This window comes from Rhincodon typus, chromosome 8 (assembly GCF_021869965.1).
Source record: "Rhincodon typus isolate 14 chromosome 8, sRhiTyp1.1, whole genome shotgun sequence".
Lineage (NCBI taxonomy): Eukaryota > Metazoa > Chordata > Chondrichthyes > Orectolobiformes > Rhincodontidae > Rhincodon > Rhincodon typus.
Window position 1 is genome coordinate 60,396,917 of NC_063339.1, and position 16,019 is coordinate 60,412,935.

Below are 16,019 nucleotides of genomic sequence, written 5' to 3' on the forward strand. Positions count from 1 at the left end.
AGATTTTCTGAAGAAGGGTCCAGACCCGAAACGTCAACTTTCCTGCTCCTCTGATGCTGCCTGGCCTGCTGTGTTCATCCAGCTCTACAGCTTGTTATCTCAGACTTGAGCATCGGCAGTTCCTACTATCTCTGGTTAAAAGGACAGCTGCCAATGCCACATTCTCTCACCTATCCCTCCCCAAACCCCCTCACCTGACCATATCAGTACATAGGCATAGGATTGACATATATCTGACAAAATGTAATGTTTCTTTTGCATATTAGTTGCAACATTTGAATGAAGCAAGGTATTAAAAATAAGCTTAGCCATTCTTATTCTTTGGTTGCCTTCCTTTAACTTGGTCTTGATGTGTTTCACCATGAAGGATTATTTTATGGTGTAAGATTTATCTTTGCTCTATCAGATAGTCTTCCTCATGTCAACAATTTGTAACATGTCTTAACATTTCAAGTTTTTGCAATTATGTGGAATTATGTTATATATTTAACTTTCAGACTGATCACTGTCAGTGATGCTCAATAAAATCACCAAACCATCTTGCTTTTACTATCTAACTCATTGAATTTTATTGTCCACTTTGTGCAATCATCTTGCTGAAAATTTTTTCTGTTGTATTTATAACAAAACGTTTCATGATAACTTCGTAAAATTGTTTTGTTTTAAATTGTTGTTTTAAAATTTTTTTTTGTTTGGCAGGTCTAGATCCAGAGAAGCATCTTGGGAAGACATTGGATCAGGTAGAACCATATCTCAAACAGGTAAGTTTGACTCCAAATTTGAAGAGGAAAGGAAGAAGTTGTATTAAATAGGAGCCGTTATTTAGTTTAAGCAAATAGAAATGCTTTCAACCAGATCAATCATGAAAATGCTTTCAATCAGATCAATCGTAATTCAATTCCATGTGCTTTAACTTCAGCTAACAGCTTCTGAAGAGGAAGTTTATCAGATGCCTTCTGGAAGTTCGTATAAATAAGATCCGTGAACATATCACTGGCTACTACTTTAGTCACTTCTTCTAAAAATCCATATACCATTCAATTGTCAAGTAGGATCTATCATTTAATCTATGTCTGATCAGCGTGAACATTTTCAGGATGTTTAGTCACTGTACCCTTAATTATGCAATTGAATCATTTCCTGTGTTAAAATACAGAGAAACAAAATGTTGAACGGGATTTCAGCTGTTTAGAATTGAATTGTCCCACACTTGTTTGTTGCCCCATATTTTGAAACTGGAAGAAGTCATGTATACCTTAAAATTTGTAAATAGACGTTCATCTTCACAATATAATGTACAGCATCAAAAACAAAAATTGCTGGAAAAGCTCACCAGGTCTGGCAGCATTTGTGGAGAGAAATCAGAGTTAACATTTTGGGTCAAGTGATCCTTCCTCAGAATCCTCAGTTTATGTTTTTGTTTCTGATTTACAGCATCCGCAGTTCTTTCAGTTTTTATAATGTACAGCAAGTTGCTGATTAGTTAATGAGCCATCTGTTCAATTTTATTTGGGATAAGTTTCCATTTTAATGCATTAATCTTAACTAAGTCGAACTTTTAGAACACAAAGTTGTTACAAAAAATCATGTTTAGCTGATTGTATCAACATTTTACTTCCCAAAACAAAAAAAAACTACAATTTTCCCAGCAGTGGCCTATATCCCAAAATTGAAATATCTGAAGCTTCAGAGTCATTGGCAGGGATGAAACACAGTCTTCCAAAACATCTTTTTTAAAGGACCTGGAAAACGGTTGATCTTTCCCACACTTGTCCTTTTAATGTTGGGGTTTGCAGAGGTCTTTATTAAAACTGGGCCTGCTTCCACCAAGCTGCTGCTTCCTAATTGCGCCGTCTCCCTGAGCCATCACCCATGTGAACTTGGGGCCAATGTGTCTGTTACTGGGGTTGACAGTGAGTGAAGCCACTGGCTCCCTCCTCCCTATTATGCCCCTCAGCCACAAGAACAAGGACTCAATGGGCTTACCAAACCCCACCTCCAGCACCCCACTATGGGCCAGACCGGGAATCTAGCCAGTATAGAGGTGAATAACTGGAGCTGGGTCAGGAGGGAGGGTTCCTCTCCACTCACTACTGGGCCTCCTCCAGCTGTAAGATTTTTTCCTCTTCTTGTCCTCAGTTCTTTTCCTCAGTCCCCCCTTCCTCCTGGCTGAAATTCAGGGCCAGCCCCAATGCACATTCGTCTCACTCCATCAGGCTGAGTGAAAGCTTTCCCATCCTGCTCCATCAAACTTTCCTTCAGGCTCCTGTTGCTCCTGCACACAGTAGTCTTGTCCTTTGAGGAACAGTCAGGGTGGAGAGAGGGAACGTGTGACTGGAGGAACTGGATAGATAAGATCTCTGACTGGAGGAACAGCATCATGGCAATTCTCTCTCTCTCTCTCGTGTGCATGGTGGGTGTTCTGGTCAGTAATTCTCCAATTGGTGACCCCAGTGATTGAATTTTGCCAGGTCCTTTTAAGCATTTACAGGGATGAATTTACCCATTTCTCCCGTTTACTTGGAGTGTTGCTTTGAATGAGAAAACCAATATCAGTAATAACTTAGAATGAACTTCTTATGCCACTGTTGAATCTTCAGTGGGATCTTAGTTAAGTTAATGTGCCCAAGTTCATCAGATTGTAATACAGCCTGTGTCTGCAGAACATACTAGTGACAGCCAATTGCAGTGAATTATTTTCCAAAGGGCAAACTGCAAATGGTGTCTTTGAATCTCTGATTCAAGTGATGCAGAGCTTGGGACAGATGAAGCTTTAAGTTTTTTTTCTTAAAATGAAAAGCTGACAATGTCTTAAACAAATCTCTGTTTAGATTTGGCATTGGCTGCGAAAGAATATGCGCCTATTGATTTGGTCTTAATATCAAAATATTAAAAGCTCCTCTTTTCGGATTATAATGAAATATATGACTGTGAATTAAGAAAAAATGTTAGGTAATATGCCTTTCATATTTTCCTTAGTCATTGCAAATATTTTATCTTCCTAATGCATAGATCCTAACATCTATAATTTTGTACTTTTCCTTGCTGATTTAGAGAAATTGGAAATTTTCAACTTTTAAGAAAAAAAAGCATCTAGTCCACAGCATCAGATTTGTCTCTAAAGCAAGCAATATCTGTCCAAAAGACGTGGAACATAGCCAGCTGTGGCCCTTGATCTACATGGGGTCATGTGGTTTATGGACGATTCCAAAAATTCTAGTTTACTGTTAAACAGGTGCACTCCTGATTTTTCCTTGCACTGATCATTGAGGTTTTATCTAATATATTTGTATAAATGCATTTAAAAAATAAGCTGACAAAAGGTAGGGACTTACAAATGGAAAAATCAAAAACAAATTGCTGTTGCAGTAGAAGTAATATTTCCAGCAAAGGAGATATTTTCCAGCTTAGTGTCTGCTGTATCTTAACCAATGTCATGGAGCATTGATACTGGCAGATGCTATTCCAATCAGGGCAGAAAAATAAACAATAGAAACAGCATTTCAGGAAGATGATCAATTTCTGTAGGTTACCACTTTACTGGGTGACTTATTCCCTGTGAAAAATGTACCTGGATGATTATTCTTTTGAATTATTCCAATATTTGAGAATGCTCCTTTGTGAAGGAAGGATAGACATAGCTATAGATAGATTTTTGAAACTGCTAGTTTTTTTTGCATAGTCATGGCAGATAACTGCATTCTATGAACATGTTGGTTTCACCAATAACACTGAGGATGAACGAGAGAGTGCAAACCAATCAATACGTTGAAGTAAAAGTTTTAAATGTCTCTGTACAGATCCATAGATGGAACGAGAATAAAAATCTGCTGACACCGATTGAAGATGTGGTTCCCATAAGACCATGGGCACCACTACAGAGAAGGGAGAACTGATATCCAAAGATTCAAAATACAACAAGGAAGAAGTTAGTTCTTTCAGGGAGGAAGATGTTCTCTGTGAAGGAAACCCAAGAGATTAAGTTACTCCAATTTAAATTCACTTGCTCAGTTTTCCTATTTGAGGATTGATGTCAGTTACCGTTACTGCAGGTTGCTCCTGGGAGGATAAGGAATTCAAATGTTCTTCTTAAAATTGTATCTTCTGGGTTACCTCAGCATCTATCATCAGACTTGAATTGATCATGGCTATTTGTTCACCAAGCTGATTAGTGATAATGAAGTATGCTGTTCATTGGCTATGTTGTTGCTTGTTTTCTTTTTCTTGAAAACCTTTCTGGCTCATGAAATCTGAGCACTCTTCACTGTTAATGGTGTACACTTGTGCTAATCCAGTATAATCATAGGTTCCCATCTTGTTGACAGTTTGGAACAACTGAACTAATCTCAACGATTCTCGATTTTGATTTGGTTCCTCAATGGATCTAGGCAGTGTTTTGAAATCTTCTATCAGCTGTTCCTTAACTTCATATAGTTTAACTCCTTCCACTATATGAAGAAGATTGAGGTCAAGACATGACTTCCCACACGAGTGAGAATTCTTGTTTGAAATGGGTATAGGTTTTCTACTCTTTGGCAACTTCTATATTAGAGAGTTGCTTAGGACATTCCTTTAATCTCCAGTGATGTGCCTCTTGGACCTTGTAGTTGCCTTATTGTTGGCTATATACATGTTTTCTTATCCTTTGCTCAAAATCTGATTAAAAGTTCCAACTTGAACTTTATGAGATGGCCATTGACGTAAAAATCATCTTCCCGAAATATATGTTCTGAATCATGCATTTTGCGAGGAGCAGTTTAGGTTTTTCTTTCTTTTGTACTCTGTCCTACATCATTCATCTCTTTGTGTGGGTTGCTATTTGATTTCTTGCTTTTCTGAATCTTTGTCCATAAAACCACAAGACACAGGAATAAATGTAGGCCATTTGGCCCGTTAAGGCTACTCAGTGAGATCATGGCATATCTGATCATCTTGAATTTTACTTTTACTATCTTTTGCCCATACACCTGATTCCTTAATTGATTCGGAATCTGTCTATCTCAGCCTTGAATATCCTTAATGGCCCAGCCTTAATAGCTCTCCACAGTAAAGAATTCCACAGATTCATGAGAGAATTCACTGAGAGAATAAATTCCTCCTCACATCTGTTCTAAATTGGCGATCTCTTATTGTGACGTTGCACTGTGTGGTCTGGATTCTCCCATAATCAGGTCTCCTCCTATTCTTCTGAACTCCAATGAGTACAGGCCCAACCTACTCAACTTTTTCTCACAAGAAAAGTCCTCCATTCCCAGGATCAACCAAGTGAATGTTCTCTGGACTGGGTCTAATGCCAGTTTATCCTTCCTTAGATAAGGGGACTAAAACTGTTCACAATAATAAGACTTCTACGACCGCTGGGCATCAGAGTGGCACACAAACCCACATCAACCCTACGACAAGTGCTCACCCGAACTAAAGACCCACTCCCCACCATGGACAGGACCAATGTCATCACAAGATCCCCTGCAGTGACTGCGAGAAACACTACATCGGACAAACAGGAAGGAAACTAACAACAAGAGTACATGAACACCAACTGGCTGCAAAAAGACGCGACCAATACTCACTCATCTCAATCCACATGGACAAGGAGAACCACGACTTCGACTGGGACAACACCAAGATCCTGGGACAGGCTAGGCAGAGACAAGCACGAGAATTCCTGGAAGCATGGCACTCCACGAAGCAGGCTATTAATAAACACATTGAACTCGACCCCATATACATTCCACTACGGAGGAAACCCAGAAGTGAGGCAATCCATCGCAACGGACCCCAGAGTTTAAAAACCAGGCGGGAAAACACACCGATGCTTCATCAGAGGCTGCACTGAGGATGTTACCCAGCACGGCAACGAAACGTCTGCGGAACAACAAGACAGCTCGGCGAGCCAACCAACCTCAACACCCACAACCCGAGCTACAGGTCTACTCCAAAACCTTAGAATAATAAAACAGTTCTAAGTAGGATCTGACTAGTGCCTTGTATAGTTTTAGCAAGATTTCCCTATATTTGTACTGTATTCCCTTTGAAATAAAAGCCCAATATTCCCTTTACCTTCCTTATTTCCTTCTGAATTTGGACGTTTATGCATGAGGAGCCCTAAATCCCTCTGTGCTGCATCCTTCTACAGTCTTTCTCCACTTAAATAATATTCAACTCCTCTATTCTTCCTGCCAAAGTGCATGACCAAACATTTTCCCACATTATTCCATTGCCAGATTTTTGCCCACGCACTTAATCTGACCACATCCCTCCGTTTACTTTGTGTCATCCTCACCATTTGCTTTATCATCTGTTTTTAAGAATCACTACTGTGTGGAAACAGGCTATTTGGCCCAACAAGTCCACACCAAATTTCTGAAGAGCATCCCACCCAGACTCATTCCCCAACCCTGTCCCTGAAACCTCGCATTTCCTGTGGCTTATCCACCTAACCTACACGTCCCTGGATCCAATTGGCAATTTAACATGCTCAGTCCACTTAACCTGCACATCTTTGGACTGTGGGAGGAAACCGGAGCACTCGGAGGAAACCCACACAGACATGGGGAGAATGTGCAAACTCTACAGATAATCACCCGAGGATGGAATTGTACTCGGGTCGCTGACGCTGTGAGGCAGCAGAGCTAACCACTGAGCACCATGCTGTCTCTATCGTGTCCTAATTCTACACATTTTCTGAAAGTGATCTATCATGTAACAAATACAGCATTGATTTTTAACAGCTTGGCACTGTCAGTGCCTGTGGCTATCTTTGCTGTGGTGCTAACAAAGGGACTTTTAGGCTCTGATGCCTACCATAATTGCCATGCTGGATTTCTCATATATAATGTTTTGCACCTTAAGAATTGAATGGAATCTGCTGATCTCCTTTGCCAAGATTGTCTTCTCTTAGGATGAGTTATGTTTCTTCTGAATTTCTGCTTTGGTCACATCTTAAAGGCTTTTTCTAGAGCCTTCTTTAGATTATAATAAATCTGAAAAAGACTCATCAGCAATTCAACAAAATTTCTAGAATGAAATCACCATTCTCACATTTCCTTATTAATCATTAAAGCTTATGAATGAAATCATCTATGGATTCCTCTGATTGTTCAACTATTAGTTCTGAAGGTGAAAAAATTATTAGAAGCTTTCAGTATCTTGTCAAAAGTGACTGCTGCTTCTTTTACCCCTTAGTGAGCTATAATTTCATCAGCTATATTCCCAATTATATTACAGAGTGGATTTAGTTGTTTAGCTTCTCTAAGGTTTTTGAGTAGATTTGTAGCTCGGGTTGTGGATACTGTGGTTGGTTAGCTCGCCAAGCTGGCTCGTTGTTCCGCAGACGTTTCATTACCCTGCTGGGTAACATCATCAGTGCAGCCTCCGGTGAAGTGCTGTTGTGTTTTCCCACCTGGTATTTAAACTCTGGAGAACTTTGAGCTGGATTACCTCACTTCCGGTTTTCCTCTGCAATGGAGTGTATATGAGGTCGAGTTCTATGTGTTTGTTGATGGCTTTCTTCGTGGAGTACCAGGCTTCTAGGAACTCCCGTGCTTGTCTCTGCTTTGCTTGTCCCAGGATCTTGGTGTTGTCCTAATCGAATTGGTAGTTCTCCTTATTCATGTGTATAGAGATGAGTGAGCATTGGTCGTGTCTTTATGTAGCCAGTTGGTGTTCATGTACCCTTATTGTTAATTTTCTTCCTGTTTGTCCAATGTAGTGTTTGTCACAGTCTCTGCAGGGAATCTATATTGGTCCTATCCATAGTGGGTCTTTGGTTTGGGTGAGCAGTTGTTGTGGGGTTGATGAGGATTTGTGCGCTATTCTGATGCCCAATGGTCGTAGAAGTCTTCTGGTTAGTTCCGATGTGTTCTTGATGTAAGGTAGCGTGATGAGCGTGTCGGGGCATGTAGTATCTTCCTGGTGTTGTTCGTTTAGTAGGCATCTTCAGACCCAGTTTTGCGCATATCCATTGTCCTTGAACACCTGGAAGAGGTATTCTTCTTCTTCTTGGCGTAGCTCTGTGCTGCTGCAGTGTGTTGTTGCCTGTTTAAATAATGTTGTCACGCAGCTTTGTTTGTGTGTGTTAGGATGGTTGCTGTTGAAGTTCATTGGTCAGTGTGTGTGGCTTTCCTGTGTACCTTCGTTAGCTTCTGATTTTGTATCTAATTTCAAAGCTATTCTGTATCTCAAAAATTCCTTACTCCATGATGTCCAGTTCTTTTTGGCACATCTGTAAAATTCCATCTTCCTGACAACATTATTTCTGATGCTTTGTCATCCAAATGTGATTATATATTTTGCTTGATCACTTTGTAGTAATGCAGTTCAGTTCTGCTGCCCTTTGGTGCAGTGCTAAAGGACTTTCCCTTGTTCTGCAGCTATAATTGTGGATGTTTTAACTGAATGTTTCTACTCCTTGCAATTTAAACAAATGATTTCCACCTTTGTTGGTGCTCTTATGAAGGATCTACCAAACATTCTGTCCCCACTAGTCCAGGTCTACTTAGGTTTACAATCAGTTCAATGTTGTAATTCTAATTACTGTATTTGCAAAGTCCCTCGGTCTGTAACCTCTGGTTAATATTTCTTTAGAGGCCATTAACTTTATCTTCTGTTTCAATAGCCATAATTGCTGCCCATTCACTATGAAGGCAATGCTCAATCTGAATTGTAAGTAATTTTGAACTTTTCAGCTTTCCACCTTGACTGACTACACCATTTTAAAGATACTCCTGACCCATTTAAGCTTTGCTCATGAAGTGTTCAATATGTGCAATTTTCTGCAGTCATCTGACCCTTTCTTATTGATGTTTTTTAATTGATGTGTTCAGAAATAATATTGCACACCTTGGGAGCAGGGTCTGTTGGCTCAGAAGTAGGGAACTTCCACTATACCTCAAGAGCCCTACTGTTTCTTGAATCCTTTACTTTCCAATTGTCTGCATTGCCTGCTTCCTCAGTCCTACCATGATTAATACAGCTTCCAATATTCCTGGCTTTGAGCTTTGGAAATTTCTTCTTACACTGTTACACGTTGCTACTTTTTCACTTTGAAATAACCCTTTTCAAATTTTGCTTGAGATGCTTTCCTTAGTCCTTCTGACTCCTGCTGGAGTCTTATCTCTGATGTTGAGATGTTACATTGCACTGAGCTTAAATAATGTAAGTTGCTGTAATTTTTGGCATTGATTTTCACAAAAGATGTAGGATGATGATGGTGCCTTAATTCTCTCTGATCAGAGAAACAGTAAAGGTGCAACCCTGTTATGTTCCAAGAAAGGTGCTAATATTTCACTAATTTTCTAAGAATGTCAAGCATTAATGACAAAGTAACTGCAGATTGAATTGTACTCTCATCTTGCAGTGTTACAGATATTTTTTAGTATTGACCCAGGCCGCTAACTTTGCACAGACAAATTGGGAGCCGTAAACCTTGCAAGTTATCGTCAACCTCCCTGGGAATGATTAGACACATGATAAAAGTGAGAGTTATAGAGAAAGCCAATCAGCAAACCTAATCCCTCTTGCATAGTTTGTTCATTTTCTTAAACAGGAGGTGAGATGGGAGATGGGGATGTGGTACTTGGTTACATTCAGATGATAGTGATTTTTCCAAGGGAGTTAGGAAGTACAACTATTTTCGTGCACACTTGATTTGTCAAATGAGTGTCATCATAGTGCTGTGGCTCTAATATTGCATTACATTAAAACAATGAAAAGCATATTTAGAGAATATACAACATTTTCCATCTTGTTTGGTCTTTTCCTAATGTATGTTTGGACATATTGGTTGATTATGAGAAAGGGTCAAACAACTTTGTGATGCGTAAGGCACTTGTGCATTGATATATATAGGATGTAAATATGTGTTAGGCTTAATGGTCTGTAATGTTACATGATATGTAAGCCAAATACCACCTGTTTAATTGTCTGAAGGACCAGATCTGAAAATGAAGCTACTTTTGAACTGTATCTTCACCTATCATTCTTCCTGAATTACGTCAATTACTCTCCAAAGGAGGGAAAACTGTCTTTCCAAAATAGATAAAGGAAGCCAGTAATCAACTTCTTCACTTCAGGTTGACAACTTGAATCAGAAAGTCTGAGATTTTCTGGAAGAAGTGTCTTCAAAGACAACTTCCACATGGCCTGTTTATAACAGTAAATGGAAAATATTTGCCCTTTGATGGCAAGACCATAAGAACAAGACCCCTACTGTTTATGGTTTTCCTGTAATTCTTGACTACTTCAGTAGTCTGATTGATTTTAAGTTGAAACCCAGCTCAGTTGGAATGCATGTTGCAGCCAACGCATCTTTTCACACTTCTATCCAAGTTAACCCAGTGGCTGTACATTCTGTGCTGTCATACTTTATGAGAGGATTTGACTAGATGATAGAGAATTTTGATAACAAAGAGATGTTTAATGTTGAAGTCTTATTCTTTAAAATATTCATAATTAGTGTTTTGAAGACTGCATGCAGGGAAAAATGTATTACTGTGCTGGGACGCCATTGATGTTCCTGTTTCTTGTATTTAAAAAAAAAACCTCTAGGCTGTATATTGAAAAAAAAACATGCTGATCATCAAAATTAAAATAGTTTCACTTTTGAACATGTATCACTAAGGGCAACAGTAACAAAACTGTTTCATCAGGAAACAGCGTAGTGCTAGTAATATCATGGCACAGTTTCTGTTAAGAGAAATGCTTATTCACAAATACATGGTTTTGTTGTTGTAGATTTCTCAGCAGTATGGAGTACACGTGTGTGGAGAAGGTGGAGAGTATGAAACCTTTACACTGGATTGTCCCTTATTCAAGAAGAGAATAGTTGTGTGAGTGGTGTTTCTTCATTAGAATAGTCTATTTTGCTTCATGCATGCATTTTTGTGCAAAGGCAAATTTGTTGTCAGGGAGAACAATACTGGTTGACTGACCTTCTGTTTAATAAGGTTTCTTTTGTATGTAATTATAATGCTCAGTTTTCTGTCTGCCTGGTTTGTTTTGATTGGTCAAATTGAGAGGAACACAATAGCTAGGAGCAGTAGTAGCTTATTCATCACCTTGAGCCTAAATTGCCATTGAGGTCATAAACTGATTTGATTGTGGCCTCAACTTCATTTCCCACCTGCCCACATAATGTTGATCAAAAATCTAACACAACTTTGTGTATTTTCAATGACCTAGCTCCCATTGCTCCCTGGGAGAGAGAACTCCTCGTGTAAATCATCTCCCCTAATTTTAGTCTCCCCACAAGGAGGAAATTTCTCACAGCATCCACCGTGAAAATTCCCCTCAGGGTCTTACAAATTTCAATGAAATCACCACTCATTATTCTAAACTGTAATGGGTACAGGTCCAACCTGTTCAACCTTTCTTCATAAGATACGCCCTTCATCCAGCAATGATTCGAATGAACTTTTTCTGAATGGCTCCTAATGTAATGATGCCCTTTTTTAAAAAAAAGGACTGCAGAGCCAGTGATTAACTCAGTTGTAACAAACTATGATTGTGATTTCATAGAAAATTGTTTTAAAGCTTACAAAAGAATTTTGAATGCAAAACCACATCCAGTCTAAGTTCTTAGTGGGAACTTTGTAAATGGGACACTGTTGATTGATTGTCTAGTGGGTGTAAAATTGGTCAGTGTTCCCAGTTATGTCCAAGGCTGGGTTACCCCCAACTTTAGAGCTCATGGAAGAGCCTACTTCTGCCGCATGTTACCTTGTGGTACCAGAGCAAATGATATTGCAGAAAGGGTGCAGAATGTTCTGCAACTGGAAGGGAGAGAGCCCAAAGTTGTGAATAATGGCATGAGAGAGATGGCTTTAAGATCCTATGGCTCAGATTTTCAGGAGCTAGGAGGGAAGTTAAGACATACAACCATCGAGCTAGCGCTTCCTGGACTACTGCCAGTGTGCATCAGTAAGAGTAGAGATAAGAAAGTAAAGATCATCAGTGTATAGCTTGAGACAGTGCAGAAAGACAGGCTTTAGATTGTGACATCAGTTCTGGGCAGTGGGCATTCTATTTGCAGCTCTGTTGGGCTGTGGCCAACTTTCTTGTGGAGAAGTTTGTTAATGTGGTCCGGTGGATTAAACTAACTTGGCAGGGGCTGAATACTAAGATATCGAAGGCCAAAAGGAATAATCTGCAGAAAGGAATGAGTTTTGTAGTACCAGAGAAAGAATATTGTTCAGTATTAGAAAGAGAATAGGAAGGACTACAAGAAACCCAAAGACACAATGCGATGAATAAGGTCACTGAGCTACAAACGACAATAGATGTGGGAACATGTTGTATTAGCAATAAGGAAATATGGTTTAAAATAGTGAGGAGTAGATGTTTCATATTCTAAAATGTTGCAGGGAAAAACGTGGGAGGGGCTGGCAATACTGATTAGTAAATACATTGTTGAGTTGGAAAAGGGATTTCTTTGAGGGGACTAGGGCATTCTCCATTTGATTTAAGTTGAGAAATAAAAAAAGTGTAAAATCACACATGGGTGTGGAGGCTGGAAGTGTATTCTAGACACGTGTGAATAGTGACTGAGAGAGAGAGGGCAAGTGGGGCAAATTTGCAGGAGAATCGCAGAGACCTGAAAGAAATTAAAAAGTGGTGTTACTGGAAAACTTTTGTTATCTGAATCAATTAGAATCAATCAAGGGGAAGGGAGGGTGGAGAAATTTCTAAAATATGCTTGTTTCAGTGCAGACAGATATACTTATGAAATAGAAGCTGATAAGGTATAGTTCAGTGGAGATGAGATTCCAACAGGAAAACATAGCCTTTCAAATCTAGGACAGTGAAAAAAGGCAGACTATCCAGCAGTAATAAATATGTATAACAGAGAGAGAAAGAGAGCACTGAAGCTGGAAAGAAGAGCCAATTTAAAAGGAACCAAGTAAAAATAAAGCTTTGTGATTGTAACAGGGCAGGTTTTTAAACTGCATCCTTGTGCCTGTCAAAGGGATAAAGAATCAAAGGGATAAAGAATCTGGAATTGGATAGAAGTCATAAACAAAGTTAATAATCTGTTATACCTATTTTTTTAAAAAAATGCTAAATTGCACCTATTTCCCCATAATATGTTGGTATTTTTGAAAATGTTCCTTTCTCTAAATTTGGCTTGATGGCGAAACTTGATACAGATAGTACCTTTTGTCTTTGTTCAGTGGCAGAAATAGTTTCTTACTACCAAAGAAAATCATGAAAAGGTAAATGTGAACAGGACTGTTGTACAATATGTAGGATTTAATGTTAGTATAGCAGAATTTAAGTAGTCTCTGAAACCAAAGCTAGAACTCAGTGGATTCAGAATGATTTTAGTATTTTGGACAGTTTCTTCAACATGAAACAAGCCATTCAGTATTTGCCAGCAATAGTGCATGGTACACAGCTGGAGTTGTCAATACGTTTTGTTCTGGTGATTTTACTGATGTGTTCTACAATTATACCCGATTATTTTTTTCAGCGATTCTTCAGAAATGATTGTACATTCTGCTGATGCATTTGCACCTGTGGGCTACCTTAGATTATTGAAGTTGCATCTGGAGGATAAACCCAATGTGAGTTACTATTATGTTATTTCAATGGATGAATGCTTCATTACTTACCCTGAAAGATCCTGTACTTAAGAGAGTGTTTGATCTACTTTGAATAATTTTAGAAGTGTTCTTTCAGGATTATGCTGGGTTTGATGAAGTTCACATTATTTTGATTGAATACAGAAAGTCTGGTTATGTTTGGAAGTAGCGACTAATTATGATATCAAAACAAACATTTCAATTTTTAATTGAATGAAGGGGCTCAGTAGTGCACAGTGATGGTTATTAACTTATCACAGATGTTGATTACTTATATCATAAATAACTAAATATTTAACATTGCACTAGGTTTCCAATTGCTCACACTGAGATGAGTTTAAATCCCTGATAGTCTTCTCCTGAGGTTCTCATTATCATAGAAATTTGTCTTAAGCCAATTTGACTCATTCAATGTAATATCAAGAAATGGCTGAGAGCACTGAGTACCATGAAGCTATAGCCCCTGACAATCTATTGACTCGGGTGCTGAAGACTTGTTCTACCCAGATTGTTCCACTATAGCTACAACATTGACATCTACCGAGAAAGTGGAAAATTGCCCCTGTCTGCTAATAAACGGGACAAATCCATTCCTGCCAATCACCACCTCTATGCTCAATCATCAGCAAACTGAGGAAGACTGTCACCATCAGTGCTGTCAGTGATGCTCAGTTTGAGTTCTGCTTGAACAACTTAGCTCCAGATCTCATTAAAGCCTTGGTTCTAATGTGAACAAAAGGAATTAATTCCAGAGTGACTCTTCTTGAAATCAAGGCAGCATTTCAATGAGTGTGGCCCAGAGAACCTGAGTAAAATTGTAGTCACTGGGAATCAGGACAGAAACTGTACACAGACAGATGTCATGATGAGCATGAAGGATTTGGTTGTTGGAGGCCAATCACTTCAGCTCAGAATCTTTCTGTAAGAGTTTATTAGGGCAGTGTCCTAGTCCTAAGCTTCTACAGGTGCTTCGTGAGTAGCCTTCCCTTCATCATTAGGTCAGAAGCTAGAGGGTTGTTTTGGGATGCTTACAAAGTACTCAGTTCTATTCGAAACTGTTCATATACTGAAGAAGGCTGTGCCCGGATACAAAAAATTCTGGAAAACTTTCAGACTTGTGTGTTGACTGGCAAACAATTTATGTTATACAAGGACCAGTTTCTAATTGTGCTTGAGGGAAAGTCTAACCATCTCTCCTTGACATTTGATGACAGTGCCACAATTGGTGACCATTGACCCGGAGCTGATCTGAACCAGCTACTGTGATTACAAGAGCAGGTTAGAGGCTAGAAATTCTGTGGCAAGTGTGTCAACTCCTGACTCCCCAAAATCTGTCCACCTTCTACAAGGCACAAGTCAGGAGTGACAAAGTATTTTCTATTTGCCTTGATGAATGCAGATCTGACAAAATGCAAGCATGATTACAAAGCAGAAAAAGCAGTCTTGTTGATTGGTACCAGATCCACAATTTTAATTATTCTGTCTGGCCACCCCCAGCACACAGCAGCAGTGAATGTTCCCTCTAAGCTGCACAGTAGTGCTACTGCTGGGAAGCTCCACGCAGGCGGACTGGCATGCAAATAAATGCCTTCCACTTCCAGAAGCTATTGCCGCACATGAACTTTGGTTGTCGACACAGTGTAAAGAAATATTACAGGCAGGGTTGGTGGCTGTGTTTCCTGTTTGCATGGTGCACTGCAGTAGCTTGCCTGGACTACTTTGAAAGCCCTTCTAAGCTTGGGACTTCCAAGACCTGGAGGAGAAGTGCTTATAGAAGTGTTGCCACCTCAAGTTCCCTTTCAAGTCACACCTCATTCTGAAGCTATACCACCATTCTTCACTATTGTTGATTCAAGTTCCTGAAATTCCTAAACTATACTCATGGGCGGACCTCCAAGACGTCAGCTGCAGTGGTTTGGAAAACTGGGTCACCAACACCACCAAATCGAGAACACTTAATGAAAAGTAATAGATGTTGGTTGTATCAACACCACCCGTATCCCATGAATGAAAATATTTTACTTAAGAAAAATTGAGTCTGCCACCTTTTGATCAGTTGTACTTTGCCTTTCCCAGTTGAGCAACTTGAAAGCTCAGGACGTTTATTTTTAAATCTTCATTAAGACCTTTCCTTAGGTATGAATTCTGTATACCTAAAGAGAGCCAGTTTATGCCTATATAGTACGCCTTCCAATGTCATTTTTGAGCATCTGAATTATTGTTTTCAACAGTGTCATATGTTGGAGCAAAATTATTTCAGAGTAGATTCGTCAGCCACAATACTGCCCCCAGTAACATTTTTCACTTTGCCGATATTCAGCATCTCAGGTGCTTCATGTTTCTGGATGAAACTCTGCAATATTTTCTAATGAAGGAGTTTATCCTGCATTGTTAAATTGAATTTACAGCATACATCAGGCCCTTTGGTTCAATAGGCCC

The 16,019-nt window shown here is 39.3% G+C and overlaps 1 protein-coding gene across 1 annotated transcript in view; it reads left to right on the plus strand.

Moving 5' to 3' along the window:
• Positions 1–16,019, plus strand: part of LOC109927511 (diphthine--ammonia ligase) — an 89,996-nt gene that overhangs the window by 52,604 nt on the left and 21,373 nt on the right. The window contains exons 4-6 of the mRNA XM_048600434.1: positions 700–761; positions 10,735–10,829; positions 13,469–13,562. Coding sequence (XP_048456391.1) covers positions 700–761; positions 10,735–10,829; positions 13,469–13,562 — 251 coding nt within the window. The remainder of the gene's footprint in view (positions 1–699; positions 762–10,734; positions 10,830–13,468; positions 13,563–16,019) is intronic.